The sequence below is a fragment of the Rattus rattus genome, chromosome 2 (assembly GCF_011064425.1).
Source record: "Rattus rattus isolate New Zealand chromosome 2, Rrattus_CSIRO_v1, whole genome shotgun sequence".
Lineage (NCBI taxonomy): Eukaryota > Metazoa > Chordata > Mammalia > Rodentia > Muridae > Rattus > Rattus rattus.
In genome coordinates this window covers 98,674,774-98,693,958 of record NC_046155.1, presented here as the reverse complement: position 1 = coordinate 98,693,958, position 19,185 = coordinate 98,674,774, and the positions used below count along the sequence as shown (strand labels likewise).

The 19,185-nt window shown below is 43.0% G+C and overlaps 1 protein-coding gene across 2 annotated transcripts in view; it reads right to left on the bottom strand.

Moving 5' to 3' along the window:
* The window catches only part of C2cd3 (C2 domain containing 3 centriole elongation regulator), a 98,205-nt gene that overhangs the window by 72,801 nt on the left and 6,219 nt on the right, over positions 1–19,185 (bottom strand). For both annotated transcript variants that reach the window (XM_032893045.1, XM_032893044.1), the window contains exons 4-7: positions 7,995–8,218; positions 7,070–7,317; positions 3,158–3,290; positions 2,623–2,712 (exon numbers count right to left, since the gene is read on the bottom strand). In XM_032893045.1, coding sequence (XP_032748936.1) covers positions 2,623–2,712; positions 3,158–3,290; positions 7,070–7,317; positions 7,995–8,218 — 695 coding nt within the window. The remainder of the gene's footprint in view (positions 1–2,622; positions 2,713–3,157; positions 3,291–7,069; positions 7,318–7,994; positions 8,219–19,185) is intronic.

Sequence of the window (19,185 nt, the reverse complement as noted above, 5' to 3'; positions counted from 1 at the left end):
ATTTATTTTATGTCTATAAATGTTTGTCTTTGTTTGTGTGTAGTGCATGTCTGTGGAGGTCAGAAGAGGAAACGGTATCTTCTGGAACCTGCTTTACAGTGGGTCATGACCTACCATGCAGGTGCTGGGAAGCAACCCAGGTTGCAACAGTAGCAGGTGCTTTTAACAGCTCAGCCATCTCTCCAGCCCATCTTTACTGAGGACTGAGGGTCTATGCTGTCCACCTTAGATGTGTGCTGCACACAAGTGTAGAGACTCTGATGTCCAGTGTGTGGCCCTCCATACTTTTGCTTCTCACTTTTGCAGTTATTTGTTTGAATAACTTGCCTGTTTATGATTTATTATAGTACTAAATTTTGCCTGTGTTTCTTAGCCACAAGACAAGCCCACGCTCAGCATGATTCCTTTATTTTTCCTAACAAATATTTCTTGAATTTCAATTATCTAGATATTGAATCTTTTGAAATGTTCCAAATTATAAACTTTACTTGATATTTTCTAATTTCATTCTTTGTTAAATTTTCTGGGATTATTTTCTCCTTCCTTTTCTCTTCTAAATAACCTACTGAATCTTGGTTTTGTGTGCAGATGTTGGAGTATTCCTCATGTCTTCAAATCTAAGCCCTGATTGCTGGCTAGAAGCTCAGAACACAGGCTAGACGTCAGGAGGACCTTGGTACCTGGTGGGAAGCGCTGGGTCATCTTGTTGAGTAAATTTCAGTCTGTGGTATCTCAGTCTCTTTTGTCTTGACCAGAACAACTTCCTGCCTGGTGGTGGTGGTGGTGGTGGTGGTGGTGGTAATGTGTGGTAACCGCTGTGTGCTTAGGCGTCAGGAAGGACAAGAGAAGGGGGCTTGAGGATAGAGGGATAACTCATTATCCCATGTATGAATTTTATCTCCGTTTCCTTCAGTGTGCTGCTCACCCCTACCTCAGCTGGGCTTGACACCATGAATCTAGGCCTCTATAGTTAATGTCTATCCTTTCTTCAGCGTGCAGGGAATGCAAATTCTCTTACCTCTGCGGGGAAGCAGCAGAGCTACAACAGCCAACATCACCAAGAGATTACTCTATGCATACTAGAATTAACCCAGTGAATCCAGACAACATGTCATGGCGGTTGCTGTGGAGACTGCAGGAGAGCGCCACATCTTAAGGTCAGCATCAGTAGTCAGTTACCCTCTTCCTCTGCTTTCTAACCTCAGAACGTTTACTGACACTTTCAGTGCTCTCGTCTCCTTTCCAGTGCTTTGATTTCCCACGTCTTCTAGTCTTTGACTGCCACAGCACTACAGTTTAACAGTAAGTGGACATGGAGTATGGCTGTTCTTACTGTCACTATGCTGTGCGCTCCCTGGCTGACCTTGTACACTCTCTAGTTTTCAGTTACTGCTGTGGAGTAACAAATACTCTCTTTCTATTCTCTTTCTTTTTTTTTTTTTTTAATTTATTTTTTTATTTACATGAGTACACTGTAGCTTTCAGACATACCAGAAGGAGGGCATCAGATCCCATTACAGATGGTTGTGAACCACTATGTGGTTGCTGGGAATTGAACTCAGGACCTCTGGAAGAGCAGTCAGTGCTCTTAGCCACATCTCTCCAGCCCTTCTATTCTCTTTCCTGAGCATCAGCTCTGTTGTCCCGGTGTTTACTGAACACAGGCAACTTGGGCTTATAAACTTTCAGGCTGAAAAGTGAGCCATCTTTAATCTTGCCTTATAGCCAAGGGGACTTATGTCTGTCATTATGACACATAGGGGAACAATGCAGGGGGTGTGCTGTATTCGCTGCCTTTTATATAGAGAAACCCTGTCTAAAAAAACCAAAAACCAAACAAACACCCCCAAAACAAAACAAAACCAAAAGTGTGCATTTCCACTCCCCTACAGGGTTTCTCTGTGTAGCCCTGGCTGTCCTGAAACTCACTATGTAGACCAGGCTGGCCTTGAACTCAGAGATCTGCCTGCTTCTGCTTCCTAAGTGCTGGAATCAAAGGCATGCACCATTACCTCTCGGCAAGTGTGCATTCTTAAACACATGTTTCTCATATGTGTATAATGAATTGCTTTTAATCTGTTCAAGACAGTAATGTTTAAGCTATTTAAGAGACAATACATGATGAGTCTGGCTTCAGTGCACATGTTAATATTCACAATAGCTACCAATAATCAAACTGCGATGTGCTAACACTGTACTAACTCCTTTATATTACCTCATTCCTTATCCTCACTGCAGTCTTGCAAAGTTTGTAAGTTCCTTTGGTGCTTCAGTAGCTGAGATAACTGCCTCAGGCCTCAACGCTAAGTAACAAACATCACATTTCAACTTGACTCTAATTAAATCCATGCTCTCTTCATCACACCACATAGCATGGATGAGAAGAAGGGGGAGACAAGACAATCCCAAAAATGGATTGGGGGCCATTTTGTAAGCAAAGCCCAAAAAAATAGGCTATCCACTGGTTTAGCTCAAAGAAAAGGCTATCCACTGGCTTTTTATTTAATGGGCAAACAGTCCTAGTTTAAGGACCCAGAAAGAAGCGAGGTCAGGAAGTATTGCTAACAATACTCAGTGACTTGGAAGAAGCTTTAATGAAAGAAAGCAAGAAAGGACACTCACCTGCCCAACAGCAGCTGTATAGCTCTGGTGTCCACCAAGGGCAGGAGGTGGTCTTCATGGTGGCCTTTACATTGATTTGTAGGTGAGTTCCTAGTTCCAAGTTGTGAGAAAATACTGTCACGAATGGCTAACAGGTAAGAAAAATTTAAATCCCAACCAAGCTAAGAATAGAAGGCACTAGTCTGACTTAGAAAATTTAGCATTTTTAGACTTATCTGCCTTAAATGTATATGAAACTTTATACTTTGCAAGTTCTTCCCAACATCAGAATCCTATTTCATTTATGAAGGAGGGGGAGGATCTTCATTTTATATACAGGCATTCTAGTTTAGGAGAGTGAAGAATTTACCCATTTACATATTTGGCAAATACTGAAGCTAGGTGTTGGATTCTGAGTAACTTTTACTATAGGCTTGGCACATTAAGAATTATTTGCTGAACATTCCCCAGATCATCCCATTCAGAACAACGAAACGGAGGTGAGTCAACAGCTCAGGAAGTGAGCTGCAGGGACTTGTGCGAGTCCCTAACTTACAGCACCGGTGATCTGGAAACATCATCTGCCACAGGAGGAGGAACTTTGTCCAGCAGCATACTAGTATCTGGGCTGGTGTTCATTGCAGAAATCAACATGGCATTCCGCAGCCTACTGCCTTGTTCTAGCAGAGCTGAAGGCAGCAAACACAGAAAACACAAGTATCTGAAGTCCAGCAGGAAGGGTGTGATATCCAGTACTTGTCCTCCTAGCGGTGACTCTGCAATGGCCTTGCATCTGTTCTCCCATGAGCCTGGCAATTCCTTGAGGATGTTCGCTTACCAACACTGTTTGCTTGGTTTCTGCCCTGTGTTAAGAGATGCTACCTCAAGGAGTAAACACTGATCTCACTGTGGGAGTGGCCATGCTTCCAACAGCTGTCTGTACACAATGGGGTTAATGGTGCCTAGGATTCATTTTATAACCAGTTACCTGGTTCTCTTGTATAAGAGTTTTAATATTTGTAACCAGGAAAAACACTGACAACTATGCTAGTCAAACTTGTGGAAAGCAGTCACACTTATCACAATCTAGACTAAATTTGTATTTCATTAATGAGAATGCCAAAATGAAGCCCACGACTCAGGTAGGTTCCCACAGCAAGGTGACGGAAGAACAGATGGACACACGGCCTCAGCGTGTTGACAAGCAGAAGTCACCCCAGCCTGAGGTAGTAGCAGCAGCAGCACTAGCAATGGGCACGTGTAAGCACTTACCACGTGCCAGGATCCCCTCAGTACATTACATGTCATTCACTAGACCCTTGCAACATCCCCGAGAAGATAGGCAGCCTGCCCAGGCCACACATATGACGTCTACACTGCAAGCGCCCTCTTGTCTATGGCTTCATGTTCTGAAATTTTAGTCAAAAACATTAAATGGAAACTATATATTCCAAGTTTAATTTGTGTGTTATTCTGAGTAGAGTGATGAAATTTTAATCCATTCCTGTCTGCACTGGACCGGAATCATCCCTTTATCTAAGGTTGGCCATACTGCATATTCTGTCTGCTTCTGAGTCTGCCAATGCTATTTCACTTCTCAGATTTACCACTGTGACAATTCAAGAAGGGTGCTTGCTATGCTACCTGTCAATCTGAGTTGGATCTCAAAACCTACATGGTTGGAGGACAGAACCAACTCTTATAAGTTGTTTTCTGACCTTCACACATGTGCCATAACATACACATGTCTGCACTCACAAGTACAAATACATGTAAAAGGAAATTTAAGTGGGGCTAATCATCTCTACCACATGTAACCACACTTATTGACAAAACTGAATCTAAAACACTAGGCAAGGAGCGAGTATGTACGTAGTGGTGTTTAGTGAATGGGAGCTGCTGTTGCCTTCAGGTTAAATTCCTTTTGGTGGCTCTTGTGCCATAACTTCCTTAGAAGGAACTCCAATCCCCTTTTCTTTGTGATGCTTATGGGGCCTCGCATATGCAGGAAACACATCCTATCACTGAGTTATGCTTCTAGTATTCTTCAGATAATTTGCTTCTGTCTGTCTGTCTGTCTCTCCAGGACAGGATTTCTCCTTGTAGCCCTGGCTGTCCTGAACTTGCTTTGTAGAGTAGGATGGCTTAGAACTCACGGAGATCTGACTGCCTCTGCATCCCGAGTGCTGGGATGCTGAGTGCAATACCATGCCCAACTTTGCTACTTTCTTAAGAGGCCTTACTTTGCCAATTTCTGCAAAACTAGCATCCACTTCTCTCATCTTCCTTGCTTAGTTTACCTCCACTGCTCTTACCACCGTCTAACATACATATTTATCTAGTTTGTATTTTTAAAGAAAAACTTAAACTGCTAAATTCTTGACAGACAGAAGAGCACCAGACATTTTGTAGTTGCTATGTAAATGCCTACTTAATGAACAAACAAATGCCTTCTTCAAAGTCTGGTACACAATCCACACAACAGAGTCCAGGTACAAGATGACCAGGTGCTAAGCATAGTGGATAATTTTTTTCCTTATAAATGGACTCTTTAAATTAAAAGACTAAAAATTAATGGTTTATAATCTTAATCCATGCATATAATGCACTTATTATTTTGTGTGTGTGGTGTATGTGAGTGAGTGCAGACCCACATGTGCCATGGTGTGCATGAAGTTGTAGTTAGCTCTCTCCTTCCACCTTAATGTGGGTTCCAGGAACTGAACTTGGGTCTGCCAGCTTTCATGGGAAGTGCTTTACCCACTGAGCTCTAGCCCTAGAGTCTATTTTTAAAAACAGATTCCTAAGACACTTCAAATGAAAGATATGAACAACATAACTTAGTGGTAGAGTGTATATATGCAGAAGACCCTGGGCCAGATTCCCATCACCGCAAAAATATAAGACCACATGTCCCTGACCATATAAAATATGTATCTAAGTCATTATTTATAAGGCATTTTAATAAATGGTACAAATATCTCCTTTGGATTTTATTAGTGGAGTGGACACACATTCCTGCCGTGCCCTTGCTGTCACAGAAATAACAAGGTTATCTGCATGGCATCCCCTGAGCTGAGGTGACATGTGCTGCTCCCGTGTGCTTGGACTGTGGCTGAAATGGGACATGCCTTCCGCAGGCTTGCTCATGTGCTTGAACTCTTGGTTCCCAGCTGGTGGCACTCTTTTGGAAGTTTGTGGAACTTGGAAATAGAACCTTGCTGGACAAAGTGGACCACTAGGGCAGCCTTGACTTTTCTAGCCTTGGCCCCACTTCCTGTCCTCTCTCTAGGTCCTGATGGAGGACCCAGTGTGGTTGGCTGGCTCATCCCTTCCCTGCCACGATAGACAATAATTCTTCCTCAGACCATAACCCAAAATCAACCTTCTTGTCACTTGATCACAGCACTGAGAAAGGTAGCTTATACATGAGTAAACCGTTTCCCTCCTACTTCTGTTGTAGTCTGCAGTATGACAAACACTTCAACAGAATTTTACTCCAGTTTTAAGCAATTAGATCACCTGCAGCACTGAATGTCCTCATGAAGAATAACAGTTTTTAGAATGTGAAATGAATTTGGTACCACCCTAGCTGCCTTAAATCATCTGGGGACAGATAAAGACTAACATTGGAAGAAGAACTTTACCCTCATATCCAAACTTGCAAAGGAAGGCTCTATTTATACATTCTCAGGTGCACATGGGAATAACATGTCTCTGGAGGACTTCACAGGAACTAAGCATAAAAGACAAATATCCTATCTTCTCATTTATTTGTGGAAACTTGAAAGCTGATCTCTAAGCAGACAATACAAGAGAGGTTAGCACACATGGGAGGGTAGGGAGGGTACAAGCTCATAAGGAGTAACATCTAGCATTCACAGCATAACTGCAGTTGACAAATGTGGCAAAATAGTTGGTAAAGAACATTCTGTTTTTCAGATTACACCAGTGTGTGCACGCCTGAGCATGTGTGCCTGCAGTGGGTAGGAGGAGCATGCCACCTGAATGTGTGTGGGGGTCAGAGGACAACTTGAAAGAGTCAAGTCTTTCACCATGGGGTCATGGGGGTCAAACTCAGTCAGCAAGGCTTGGCGGAAGAAGCCGAGCCATCTTACTAGCTCCACAGAGGACATCTGAAACATTCCCAACACGGATGATAAATGTCTGAGATGATTCATGTCAGGCGATATGATCACTACTTATTGTATGCACATCCTAAAACATCATACTGTAGCCCACAAACACGCACCTCTGCCACTCACTAATTTAAAGTAGAAACATCTAAGCGGTCATCACTGATCAGTTTACTAGAGTTGCCTTTGCATGTGCCCTGGTTGGCACCGAGTCTCACACTTTTACTTGGCTGTTTAGTTCACAGGGAAGTCTTGCTTCCCTTCATGGCCTGTCTTACAAGCAGAGCAAACCCAATAAATGCAGCATGGTCTTAGGTAAGATAGACAAGTACCTGAAAGAAGGTCCTTTGTAGGGGGGTTGTTTGAAGACAGGATGCATGAGTCACTGTGACTCTTGGCGACTGTATTAATTTGTGGCTGAAACTCAGACCTGTTCAGGAGGGACAGCTGCTTCTGTGGGGCTTTGCCTCCCAGGGTTACAGTCTCTACATTCGTCCCTTGATTAAGGTGATGCCGTAGTCCACACGAAGAGCTCTTTACTGCATCGGAGTTCTCTGCAAAGTATAAGTGGTCCTTTCCCCTGTTAGAAAGAAACAATGCCGGCAGCTTATACCCCGGTCTTGGGAATGTTCCACCTTGTCAGTTTGGGGATCTGTGAGAGCACTGAAGCTGGGGCCTTGGAACAGGTGGCTTCTTTTGCAATGTGACTTTGTATCTGCTTTTAATCTCCTTATGAAAGAAATCTTGACCATAGTTGTGGTTGTTTCTTAAGTGATACAAAATAGACACCAGCACATGGGGGAAGGGAGTGTGTATGTGTGTGTACACAGAATCTGATACAATGCAAATGCTTCACAAGTAATTACTTAAGATAAACATCCGTTTCTCATACTTCATTTGGTTTCACAAAGTAATTCCCTTTCCCTCTTTCCCCCCACAGACAGCGTCATTGGCAAATTTTTTAGTCACTGTGTACACTGGTTTCTCCACTAGACTGTGAGCAGTCCTTAGAACTGTGGTTTTGTGACTGCTGTAACTGGGGCATGCTCAGTATTCACTCTACCCGAGTCCCAGGAGCTGTGTCTTGTTACTCTGTGCCAGTCCATGGTATCCAACCAGGTTGGCAGTGGGAACTTAAGAGCTATCTGCTGAGAGAGTGACTGTGTTTCTGTCCTCAGTTTTTCAGTCTACCACAAATGAGAAAGAATGAGAACAGTGAGAGTGGCAGACGAAGAGACTCGGAGGTGTGATCATTACCTTGGTGTGGTTGACCTACTGCTGCTGCCTGCTAATTCTTTCCCATCAGTTTTGATGGCAGGTACCCCATAAGACCCCGATGGAATCCTTGACTGGTTGTTGCTGGATTTAGCATTCTCTCTGAGTTCTCGCTCAGATAAAAGCACATTTTCTGTCACTTCAGTGGCAGGAAGAGGTTTGTAGCTGTCGTAAGTTTCTGACAGAGGCTCCAGGGCAAGTGAGACCTGAAAGAATGAAACAAAACAAATTTTCTTTAGCCTCCAGTAACTAATTGTAAGATTTCCCTGCCTGACAGAGTTCCTCAAAAGACTAGGTCTTGCTTTCTACCTACCTCAAAATCCTTTCTCACTGGGCTCCCGGGGGGCTTCTCCATTACTCTGACTGACAGACCAATTGCCTCTGAGCACTCTCCATTCACTGTTTTGTGCCACTGCCTTCCTCCTGTGTCTATTTACCCACCAATAGAACCACTATTTACTGAGTGCTTTCCTATAGGACAGGAAAGTGCTGTGTTTCTCATTCAGACACACTTCAATGATGACATTACTCTACCAGGAATTTATATTATCTTATCTATAAGAATAAGGAAAAAAAGCAGAGGCCATAGTTGGGGTACACACCTAGTAATGCCCAGCATGTAAAGGGTAGAGGCAGGAGAATTATGATTTCCAAGCCAGTCTAGGCTACCTAGTAAGACCCTATCTCCAAAAAAAAAAAAAAAGCCACAATTCAGAGATCGGATTTGCATCTTTTACTGACATCTTTTACACTGACAGATTATGCATCCCTGGAAGGCATGAAGCATAATCTTCAGTCTCCACAGATTGGTTAGCACAGTGTCATAGGTATGGCACTGATGTCAACATGTCTGAGGCTCTAATAAGGAAATGACATGGCGTTTGCTTGCATTTTTACGGTTTGTTGCTTGGCATGGAAAAGTCCCTACTGTCCTGCTGGAGGTAAAGATGAAAAACGCTAAGGGGAGAAACTAAGTTTCTGCTGCCTGAGGTAAGCGCTTGCTTGTAGTCCAGCTTTGTTGGGGGGCAAATGCGGGAAGATCTTTACAGCCTAGGACTTGGGGGCAACACAGCAAGACCTGGTCTCAAAAGAAAAGACAAAGCTCCCTCAGAACTCCATTCCTGTGAGTTCAAGCACACTATTAAAACATTCTTCAGGGGTTGGGGATTTGGCTCAGTGGAAGAGTGCTTGCCTAGTAAGCTCAAGGCCCTGGGTTCGGTCCCCAGCTCCGAAAAAAAAAAAAACAAAAACAAAAACAAAAACAAAAACATTCTTCAGTTCCAGTGAGATGGCTCAGTGGGAAAGGCACTTGCTGAGCAGGCCTGAGACCAGAGGTCAATCCCTGGAACCTGTATGAAGGCAGAAGAGGACTGCTCAATGGTTCTCAGCAGCTGTCTTCTGATCTTCACATACATGCTGTGGTATGTACATGTATACACACACACACACACAGACACACAGACACACACATACACACACATACACACACACACACACACACACACACACACACACAGACACACACACACACACAAGCACACATACAGACACACACTCACACATACACACACTCATACATACATACACACACAGACACACACACATACACACACACACACACACACACAGACACACACAGACACACATACACAGACACACACACAGACACACACACACAGACACACACACACACATACACATACACACATACACAGACACACACACACACACACACACACACACACACACACACACACACATACACAGACACACATACACACACACACACAGACACACACCACACACACACACAGACACACACACACAGACACACACACACAGACACACACACACAGACACAGACACACACACACAGACACACACACACACACACACACACACACACACACACACACACACACACACACACACACACACACACACACACACACACACACACACACACACACACACACACACACACACACACTCACTCCCTATCTCTTTCTCCTAAAAATCTGAAAAAAGTTCTTCAGTTCTTTGAAAAGCCAACTGAGAAAAACCTAACAGGTAAGTGCAACAAAATAAAAGAATAGACCTCAGAAGAAGGAAAATAACAGTACTGAAAGGTTTAATTTTCATGAGAGAAACAGAAGAAATGGTTTAAGCAGCTATAGATAATTAAAATAATGAATGACCCAACACAAAAAAGAAAAAAATTAGTTTTTCAGACATTGCTGAAAAAGTCAATAAATATTTTATGTAGAGAAATTGCCAACCCATAAACTCAAAAAATCAAACCTAGATTTTACGGAGAATACTGGCCACAAACCAAGAAATATAAAATCATTCAAATATATTCATCAAAACTTTCCTACAAAGGCAACACCAGGAAGGCAGTGTGATGAATACTGTGGCTGTGACCGTGGACCTGCGCCCCCTGCAATCCTGGCTGTCCAAATGTAAATGTCAGGGTGTTTCCTTACCGTTAATCACTCGCTAAAGACTGACGCTGCGTTGTAGAAGCACAGGAGGCCGGGAGTAAAAGTGTCCCTGCCCTTAACTTGAACTTGTTGATTGGCCAGGGGGTCTGCTTTTACCAAGGAGCCTTAGGAACCACCAACTCATAAGCCTGCTGTGACACTGAATCATGGACAAAGGCTCAAAGACAAACCCTGAATTTTCCTCAGCATCTTGCAATCAAACTTAGGGCTGGCCTAACTCACCTGTCGATAATTATTGATACCAGCTCCGTGCTAACTGCCTGGGGCAGAGATGACTAAAATACTCTGTCCAGAGGTAATGGACCCCATAGTGGGAATTTAAATAATCTAAAACCCAAGTGTGACTGCTCAGGTAAGAATGTGTGCTAGGTGGTGTGGGAACACTAGGAAGACAGTTGAGCTCCAGGAAGACTTGAGGAATGGCTGGAGCAGAACACAAATGACTCAGCTCAAGATACTAGCCATAAGGAAGCCAGAAGAAGCCAAGGTAAAATGAAACATGTCAGACTAAGGAAAAACATCTAACTTTGGTCGCCCTGGGCTTGACTGCTAAGCCCCCTGCTTCTCCGTTTCTCACACACTCCTCATTCATCTGCATCTCCACTCTGCTCATCTCACTAAGCCCCGCCCCGGGTAATGTTCACTCTGTTATCAAACTATTTTACTTTTTAAACTGGAGATTCCTCCCTTAAAATGTCTTTATGTTCCCAAAGTTTTCTCCAATGCAAACAATTTTCATCTGTGAGGATAAGGGAACTAACACACTCTACCGTCTAAATATATCCGCCTCTTCTGAAGCCCACACCATCCACACACACCATAAATACCCCATATGCGTGTCCCATGCATAACTGCACAATGTTAAGGATGCTCATCTGCCTTCCAGCAATGACTCAGGGCCTCTTTGGTACTAAGTTGCCTACAGTTTTCTACTTATATCTGTGGTATCTAATGTCCAATTTTCAGAATTATGCTAGGCAACATAGCATTTAAAAATGATTAAGCAATGCTTCAAAAACTACATTTCTTACAAAAATTGGTATCTCTGCCGTTTCTTGAAAAATCAGAAGATTCAGCAAAGTGGAGTCCAGTTCTCATGAGGCAAAAAGGAGCTGGAATAGACCAGCGACTTGGTGAGGACATGCAAACAGTTGCATAGCAATCCCAGTGTGAGGCACTGTGATAACATCTCTCTGTTGCTACATCTGGGGCTATTTTTCCTACAGTAAAACCTTAATTTTATAATAATAGTTTTATGACTGTTCACATAGTATACATACATGTAATCACCACAATCATGAAAGGAACAGTTCCATCCCCAAATGCAGTTACTCCCTCCTCACTGCGAGCCGCTACCATCCACTCATGATGATTTTCTAGACTCTTCCTAGACAAAGGCCATGGTCTAGTGTGTAAGCTTTGGAGATTCTCTGGAGACTTACTGTGGTGCTGCAAGTGTTTATGCTTTTTACTGACTAGAACATCATGGCAGATGTCTGAGTGCACTGGTTACTGTGTAAGCACTGAAGCAGCTTTGCATTCCTGGGGTAAGCTCTTGAGGATAAGACTGCTCTTCCTGTACAGTGCTGGCCCCAGTTTACTGGCATTTTCTTGGGATATTTTTTTGAGGTCTAGGTTTATGAGAAATACTGTTTTTCTATTTTCTGTCTCTACTTTTGGTATCAAAGTGTTACATGCCTCAGAATAGTGCTTTCTCCTCTGATTTTTCTGGAACAGACAATAAGATTGATGGCATTTTTTCCTTCCCTTAAAAATCTGAAGAATTTGCTAATAAGGTCATCTAGGCCTAGAGACTCCTTTTTTGGCAGGTCTCAAACTACAAATTCAACTTTTACAGATAGCCCCAGGTCTACTCAGACCACACCTTCTTCAGGGAGTTCTTGTAGTTCACAGCCTGGGAAGAATTGGGCCATTGCATTTAAGTTGTCTGATTTCCCCATGTAGGCTTGCTTGAGGCATTCTTTTAATGTCTGTGAGTTCTGTAATCTGCTGTCTTTCTTATGGCAGAGACAAGAGGAAAGTGAGGTGTTTCCTTTTAAAATGAGTATATACTCATTGTATTCAGCAATGGTTTTCATAATGTTTTAAAAAAATTGTGGGCCGTGTGTGTGTGTGAGAGTGAGTGCAGGCATGGGTACGCCATGGTGTTTTGTCGCAGTCAGAAGGCGATCTTGGGTGCCTAAGACAGAGTTTCTTGCTCACCAGGGCACAGACAGGCTAGCTGGCACATGAGCTTGTAAAGATTCTCCTGTCTCTGCCTCCCACCTTGTAGGAACCCTGTGATTATAGACATGTCCCACCAAGTCCAGCTTTACCTGGGTTCTCTACATCTGAACTCAGTCCTCACACTTGCATGGCATGCACCAAACCACCGTGCCATCCCCACACGCCTTATGATAGCATTTGAATTCCAGTATATTCTGTATTTTAAGACAGTGTACCCCAATGTTGCCTGTTCCCTCCTCTACCCACTAAACCCTTTCATCTTCTAAACAGCCCTGATTCTACTTTTATATCACATACAAAAGTATATAAGCAAAGAAAATGTAATATTTCTATGTCTATGAAGGGAGAAAAAGACACTTAGGAAATTTAAATAAATGGGAACAGGTATGTTTCATTATGGAAGAGATTATATTTCTAGTGAATAACATATGGGCAAAATGTTACTGTCAAACATTATATCCATCCCATCATGACACAGGAATACTGAAATTCAAAGAGATTTAAAAACTGAAACAAAGTGAAGGCAGCTCTTCCACATGACGTCAGTCAGACAGATGAGCCAGAAAGAATCAATGCCTAATATGGAGAGAAAGTTTCTTATTTAATTTTTGTTGCTGTTTGGTTTCTCAAGACAGGGTTTCTCTGTATAGCCATCCTAGAACTCACTCTGTAGACCAGGTTCACCACAAACTGATAGATATCCACCTGCCTCAGCCTCCTGAGTGCTGGGATGGTAAGTTTTTTTAAAGGCCTGCCACCGAATGTAGCCGGATCTGTGTGTATAAACACTATTTGCACATGTAAGTCTAATGGAAGGCACACTGTGCAGGATGTTAGTGGTAAGATGCATACGCTCATGCTACAATGTAGCCCCATCAATTTCTCCTCCGAATCTTTTTTTTTTCCATCTTTATTAACTTGAGTATTTCTTATTTACATTTCGATTGTTATTCCCCTTCCTGGTTTCCGGGCCCTGGTTTCCCTCCCCTTCCTCCCCCCATTACCCTCCCCTTCTATATGGATGTTCCCCTCCCCATCCTCCCCCATTACCGCCCTCCCCACAACAATCCCGTTCAGTGGGGGTTCAGCCTTAGCAGGACCAAGGGCTACTACCCCTTCCACTGGTGCTCTTACTAGGCTATTCATTGCTACCTATGAGGTTAGAGTCCAGGGTCAGTCCATGTATAGTCTTTGGGTAGTGACTTAGTCCCTGGAAGCTCTGGTTGGTGGGCATTGTTGTTCATATGGGGTCTCAAGCCCCTTCAAGCCCTTCCAGTTCTTTCTCTGATTCCTTCCACGGTCTCCTCCGAATCTTATTGGCTCTTATACTGTTGTTACAAGAGGCTTGGCCAACTTATTTTGTAGAGGGCCGGGATAAATATTTTAGGCATTACTACATATTCTTTTTTTACATTTAAAAATATAAGAAGTCTTTCTAGCTCAAACTCTAGATGGGAACTACCAGGCATCACGCTAGCCCTTTTCTGCCATAACTAATTTCTCAGTCCTATTCTCTCACTCTACTTAACACCTCTCCAATGTGTGTGCTTTGCTGTACTGTTCCGTACAGTAGTTTCATCTCATTTAATGCTGGCAACGATGCTTTACACCCCTTCCCAGCTCTCCGCCCTGACATTCCCCTACACTGTGGCATCAAGCCTTGGCAGGACCAAGGGCTCTCCTCTCATTGATGTCCAACAAGGCCATCTTCTGGTACATATGCAGCTGGAGCCATAGGTCTGTCCATGTGTACTCTTCGGATGGTGGTTTAGTCCCTGGGAGCTCTGGTTGGTTGGTATTGTTGTTCTTCCTATGGGGTTGCAAGACCCTTCAGCTCCTTCAATCCTTTCTCTAACTCCTCCAATGGACACCATTCCCAGTCCAGTGGTTGGCTGCATGCATCCGCCTCTGTATCTGTCATGCTCTGTCAAAGCCTCTCAGGAGACAGTTGTATCAGGCTCCTGTCGGCATGCACTTCTTGGTATCAGCAATAATGTCTGGGTTCGGTGGCTGTATCCCCAGGTGGGGCAGTCTCTGGATGGCCTTTCCTTCAGTCTCTGCTCTAAACTTTGTCTCTATATTTCCTTCTGTGAATATTTTTGTTCCCTCTTCTAAGAAGGACTGAAGCATCCTCACTTTGGTCATCCTTCTTGAGCTTCATGTGGTCTGTGGATTGTATCTTGGGTAATCTGAGCTTTTGGGCTAATATCTATTTATCAGTAAGTGCATAACATGTATATTTTTCTGTGACTGGGTTACCTCACTCAGGATACTTTCTAGTTCCATCCATTTGCCTATAATTTCATGAAGTCATTGTTTTTAATAGCTGAGTAGTACTCCATTGTGTAAATGTACCACATTTTCTGTATCCATTCCTCTGTTGAGGGACATCTGGGTTCTTTCCAGCTTCTGGCTATTATAAATAAGGCTGCTATGAACATAGTGGAGCATATGTCCTTGTTATATGTTGGAGCATCTTTTGGGTATATGCCCAGGAGTGGTATAGCTGGGTCCTCAGGTAGCACTATATCCAATTTTCTAAGGAACCTCCAGACTGATTTCCAGAGTGGTTGTTATCAGCTTGCTATCCCACTAAAAATGGAGGAGTGTTCCTTTTTCTCCACATCCTCGCCAGCATCTGTTGTCACCTGAGTTTTGACCATCCTGACTGGTGTGAGGTGGAATCTAAAATACTTTTTCTTTTAAATTGTATGTGTATGGCTATGTGCATGTGAATGCAGGTGCATGAGAAAGTCACTGGAGTCTGAGCTCCTTGGAACTAGAGTTACAGGCAGTTGTGAGCTGCCCAACACGGGTGCTGGGAGCTGAACATAGTCCTTTGGAAAAACCACTAAGCCATCATATCCAGCCCTGTAGAAAGAAGATTTAAGTTGTTGCTTCACCTTTACTGGAACTGCTCCAAATCTTTTTGTCTTAATCTTAAATATTAAAAACAACTCAACAATCCAATGCCCTTTAAATTTAAAAATACACATCTTATTACATAAATTACATTTAAATATGATCAAGAATAGTTCAGCCACTTTGGAAAACTCTGGTAGTTCCTCAAAAAGTTAAACAGAGTGCCGTATCACCCACCAACTCTACTCCTACGTATGTGCCCAAGGGAACTGAAAGCACATGTTCACAGAGAACTTAAACAGAGACGTGCACAAAGCCAATGCGCCCAAATACTGCTTAACTTAAACAGACAAACAGAACGAGGTCTACATGTACAACCGAATGCTTCACCCACAAGAAGGAATGTATACTAAACCTTGAAAACTTGATGCCGAGTAAGAGAAGCCAGTCTCAAAGGAGCACATAATATTCCATATATGTGAAACATCGGCAGTAGGCAATGTATAAGGACAGAAAGTAGACTGGTGCGCCAGGGGTTAGGAATGGGGGTCATGGAAGAATGGGAAGACAATTCGTGCCATACTGGTTTTTGGAATGAAAGAAATGTCCTGGAGTTAGTAGTAAAGTCCGTATAATTTCATGAGTATACTGTACACCTTAACAGGGTGAATTTCATATTTTCAAACCGTATCCTGATCATAAACAGCAACACCACAAAGGCCACAGAGACTCTCTATGCCAGTTGCTGTTGTCATTGCTTATCTCTCCTTACATATCAATCACATGCATATATGCAGTACTAATTTCTTTTATCATCAGACCACAGATATAATTCTGCTGATCACAATATCTCCATTTCTCTAGTACTGAAAGGCATTACCATAACTACCCCAGGAATGCAGAGCTTCTCTTCTGTTTTGTGGCATTTCCCTAAGTCTGAGGTAAATGAAGTTCATCACCTTTGGCAGAGTTTATCATTATCCAGGCCTGATGGGTAAAATCCTACGCCATCAGAAGCACTGGGTGAACAATCACTTCACCACAGAGCCATCAGTAGAAGGGATCACTACTTTCTAAACAAGCACGCCATAAATCTAGTGAGAAATCCCTGAGCTCCTCCACTTAGTTTCTGGTATTCTGAGTTGCACAGACGTGAGACGTGCACTTCTATGGTGCATTTTTTTGTCTGGCAATGTTAAGTACTTTTCTCCTACTTTGTCTTGGTTTTTTTCCCTCTTCATTTCATTTTCTGTATTAACTTTAGGACAAATTTGGCAGGGTGCAAAACCAATTGAATTTTCCAAACTTTTATTTCATGCTGAATTTATTCCCATGTCATAAGTATTAGTTTCTTCGTCTTCTTCTGGGATATCTTTTTTCTTCTTCTTCTCTGTGCCCCCTCCTCTTTTGATTTTGAAACATTTTTTTCCTTCCTTTTCTGCTATCTCACTATGGCAGGGGAGCTCATGTACAGGTTAACTCAGCTATGAGCTCTGTACATTCAATAGCACATCTTAGGAGCATTGTTCACTAGAATGTTCATGGATGAGAATCCACGTCTAAACCCTAAGGTCGGCATCACTGTCTCCATTCATGCAGCAAAAATTCAGCACTCTTTTTGGGCCATCGACCCTGTGTTTGGCCTGGGTTCACCTAGAGACTCCACCATTATACTGTTGAACAGTGTATGTGGCTGGGATTTTGTTGTTGTTTTGTTTTGTTTGAGACAGGGTTTCTCTGCGTAGCCTTGGCTGCCCTGGAACTCACTCTGTAGACCAGGCTCAGAGATCTACTTGCCTCTGCAGAGGGGGTGGGATTAAAGATATGTGTTACTGCCTGACTTTTCAAAAACAAAAACAAAACAAAAAACAAACAAAAAATCCAAAACAACAGATGGATTCTTTAAAGTGACATTTTTCAGATACCTGGTACCTTTTTGGACATGAATACTTTTGGTAGCCTGGGCAGTTTCAGTGTTCTTAAAGTGAACATGAAGATTTGAATCTCTTGATTTGCATGATTTTGCAAGGTTTTCTGGGTCAAGAGGGTAGGGACCACTTTTACAGGTCACTGCTGCTACAGGCTGCTTTCAGGAAGAAGTGTGAGGGCTCCTAGAATTCATTCACCACTTGAATTTGTAAAATGTGAAAATTAAGTGTTTACTCTGAAGCTCCAAAGCTTCCCCACAGAAAGGAATCCTTTTACAGGCCTCCCGTTATTGTTGGGGGATGGCTTTGTGCTCTGTGTATTCAAATGCTAATTGTGTGCCCAAAGGTCTGGCAGCAGTCCAGACATTAGCATTGTCATAATTGGAGCAATACCTGTCTCAATCACATGTAAAAATCTTTTCTATCATCACTGCTCGGTTAAAGAAGAACTGATTCAGCCTACAGCTGGGCAGAAGAGGATAGGGAAGGACTTTTTTTTTTTTCCGGAGCTGGGGACCGAACCCAGGGCCTACCACTGAGCTAAATCCCCAACCCCAGGGAAGGACTTCTGATCCCAGTCAGGGAGCCCCAAGCACAGAGAGAGACAGGAAGAGGAAGAGATGGACCAGCCACAAGCAAGCCAGGGTGAGACTCAGATGCAAGTAATGAGGTGTATGGCAGGGAAGTAATCCAGCAAGCACAGCCAGATCAGAATAGCTCAGAACCTGCCCAGCTTAGTGCTGCAGCTTATTAATAAAAATAAGGTTTCTGTTTATTTGGGAACAAAGTGGGCATAGAAAAGCCCCCAGAATTACATTAACCCAGCATCCTCTGCGTACCTACAGCATATTATGTATCATGCTGTGGTCTAGAAAACTACACGAGAGAACCATTCCTTATCTCTGTATTACTGACACACAAGAGTGCATCAAAATACAAGTTGGATCAATAAGTAACAATATCAAAAACAGCACCTACACAAGTCAAACAAATGCTTCTTGGCACTATAATAGGAACCAAGGGAAAGGAGAATATAGTCTCATCTTTTAGGGAGTAGACTCTCAATGGGGATCCCACCAATAAACAAGTCTGGATACCGCACTTGAACAATGATGCATCATGCAGAGAACAGAGAAGCAGATGGTGTGAAAGTAACCTGGATGCTAGATTCAGAGAAGGGGGGCAAAGGTAAGTACAGTCTTTGGGTAAAAAATGAGTAAGTCACAAGGGCTTCGCATGAGACATGGAAATCATGGACCTATCCTCTCTAGAAGACTCAACTTCTGCCGCCAGACTGTACTCTTTGTAGTTGTCACTGGTTGGCCAGACATGAAATATTCCCCATAAGCGCCTGTATTTGAATATTTGATCTCCAGCAGGTGGGGCTGTTGTGGAAAGTTGTGGAACCTTTAGGAGGAGGGGTCTAGTGAAAGACTTGAGGCTCTTGGAGAGGGGCTGAGGTTTATAGGCTCCTGTCCTCTTTGCTTTCTGATCTTCCCAGATGTGAGCAAGTGGCCTCGAGCTCCTGCTGCATGTGACTGTAACCTCAAATCAAGAGTCAAAACAAACGCTCACATTGCTTCCTATCAGGTGTTTGGTCAGAGTAATAAGAAAAGTGGTCACAGCAGTAAA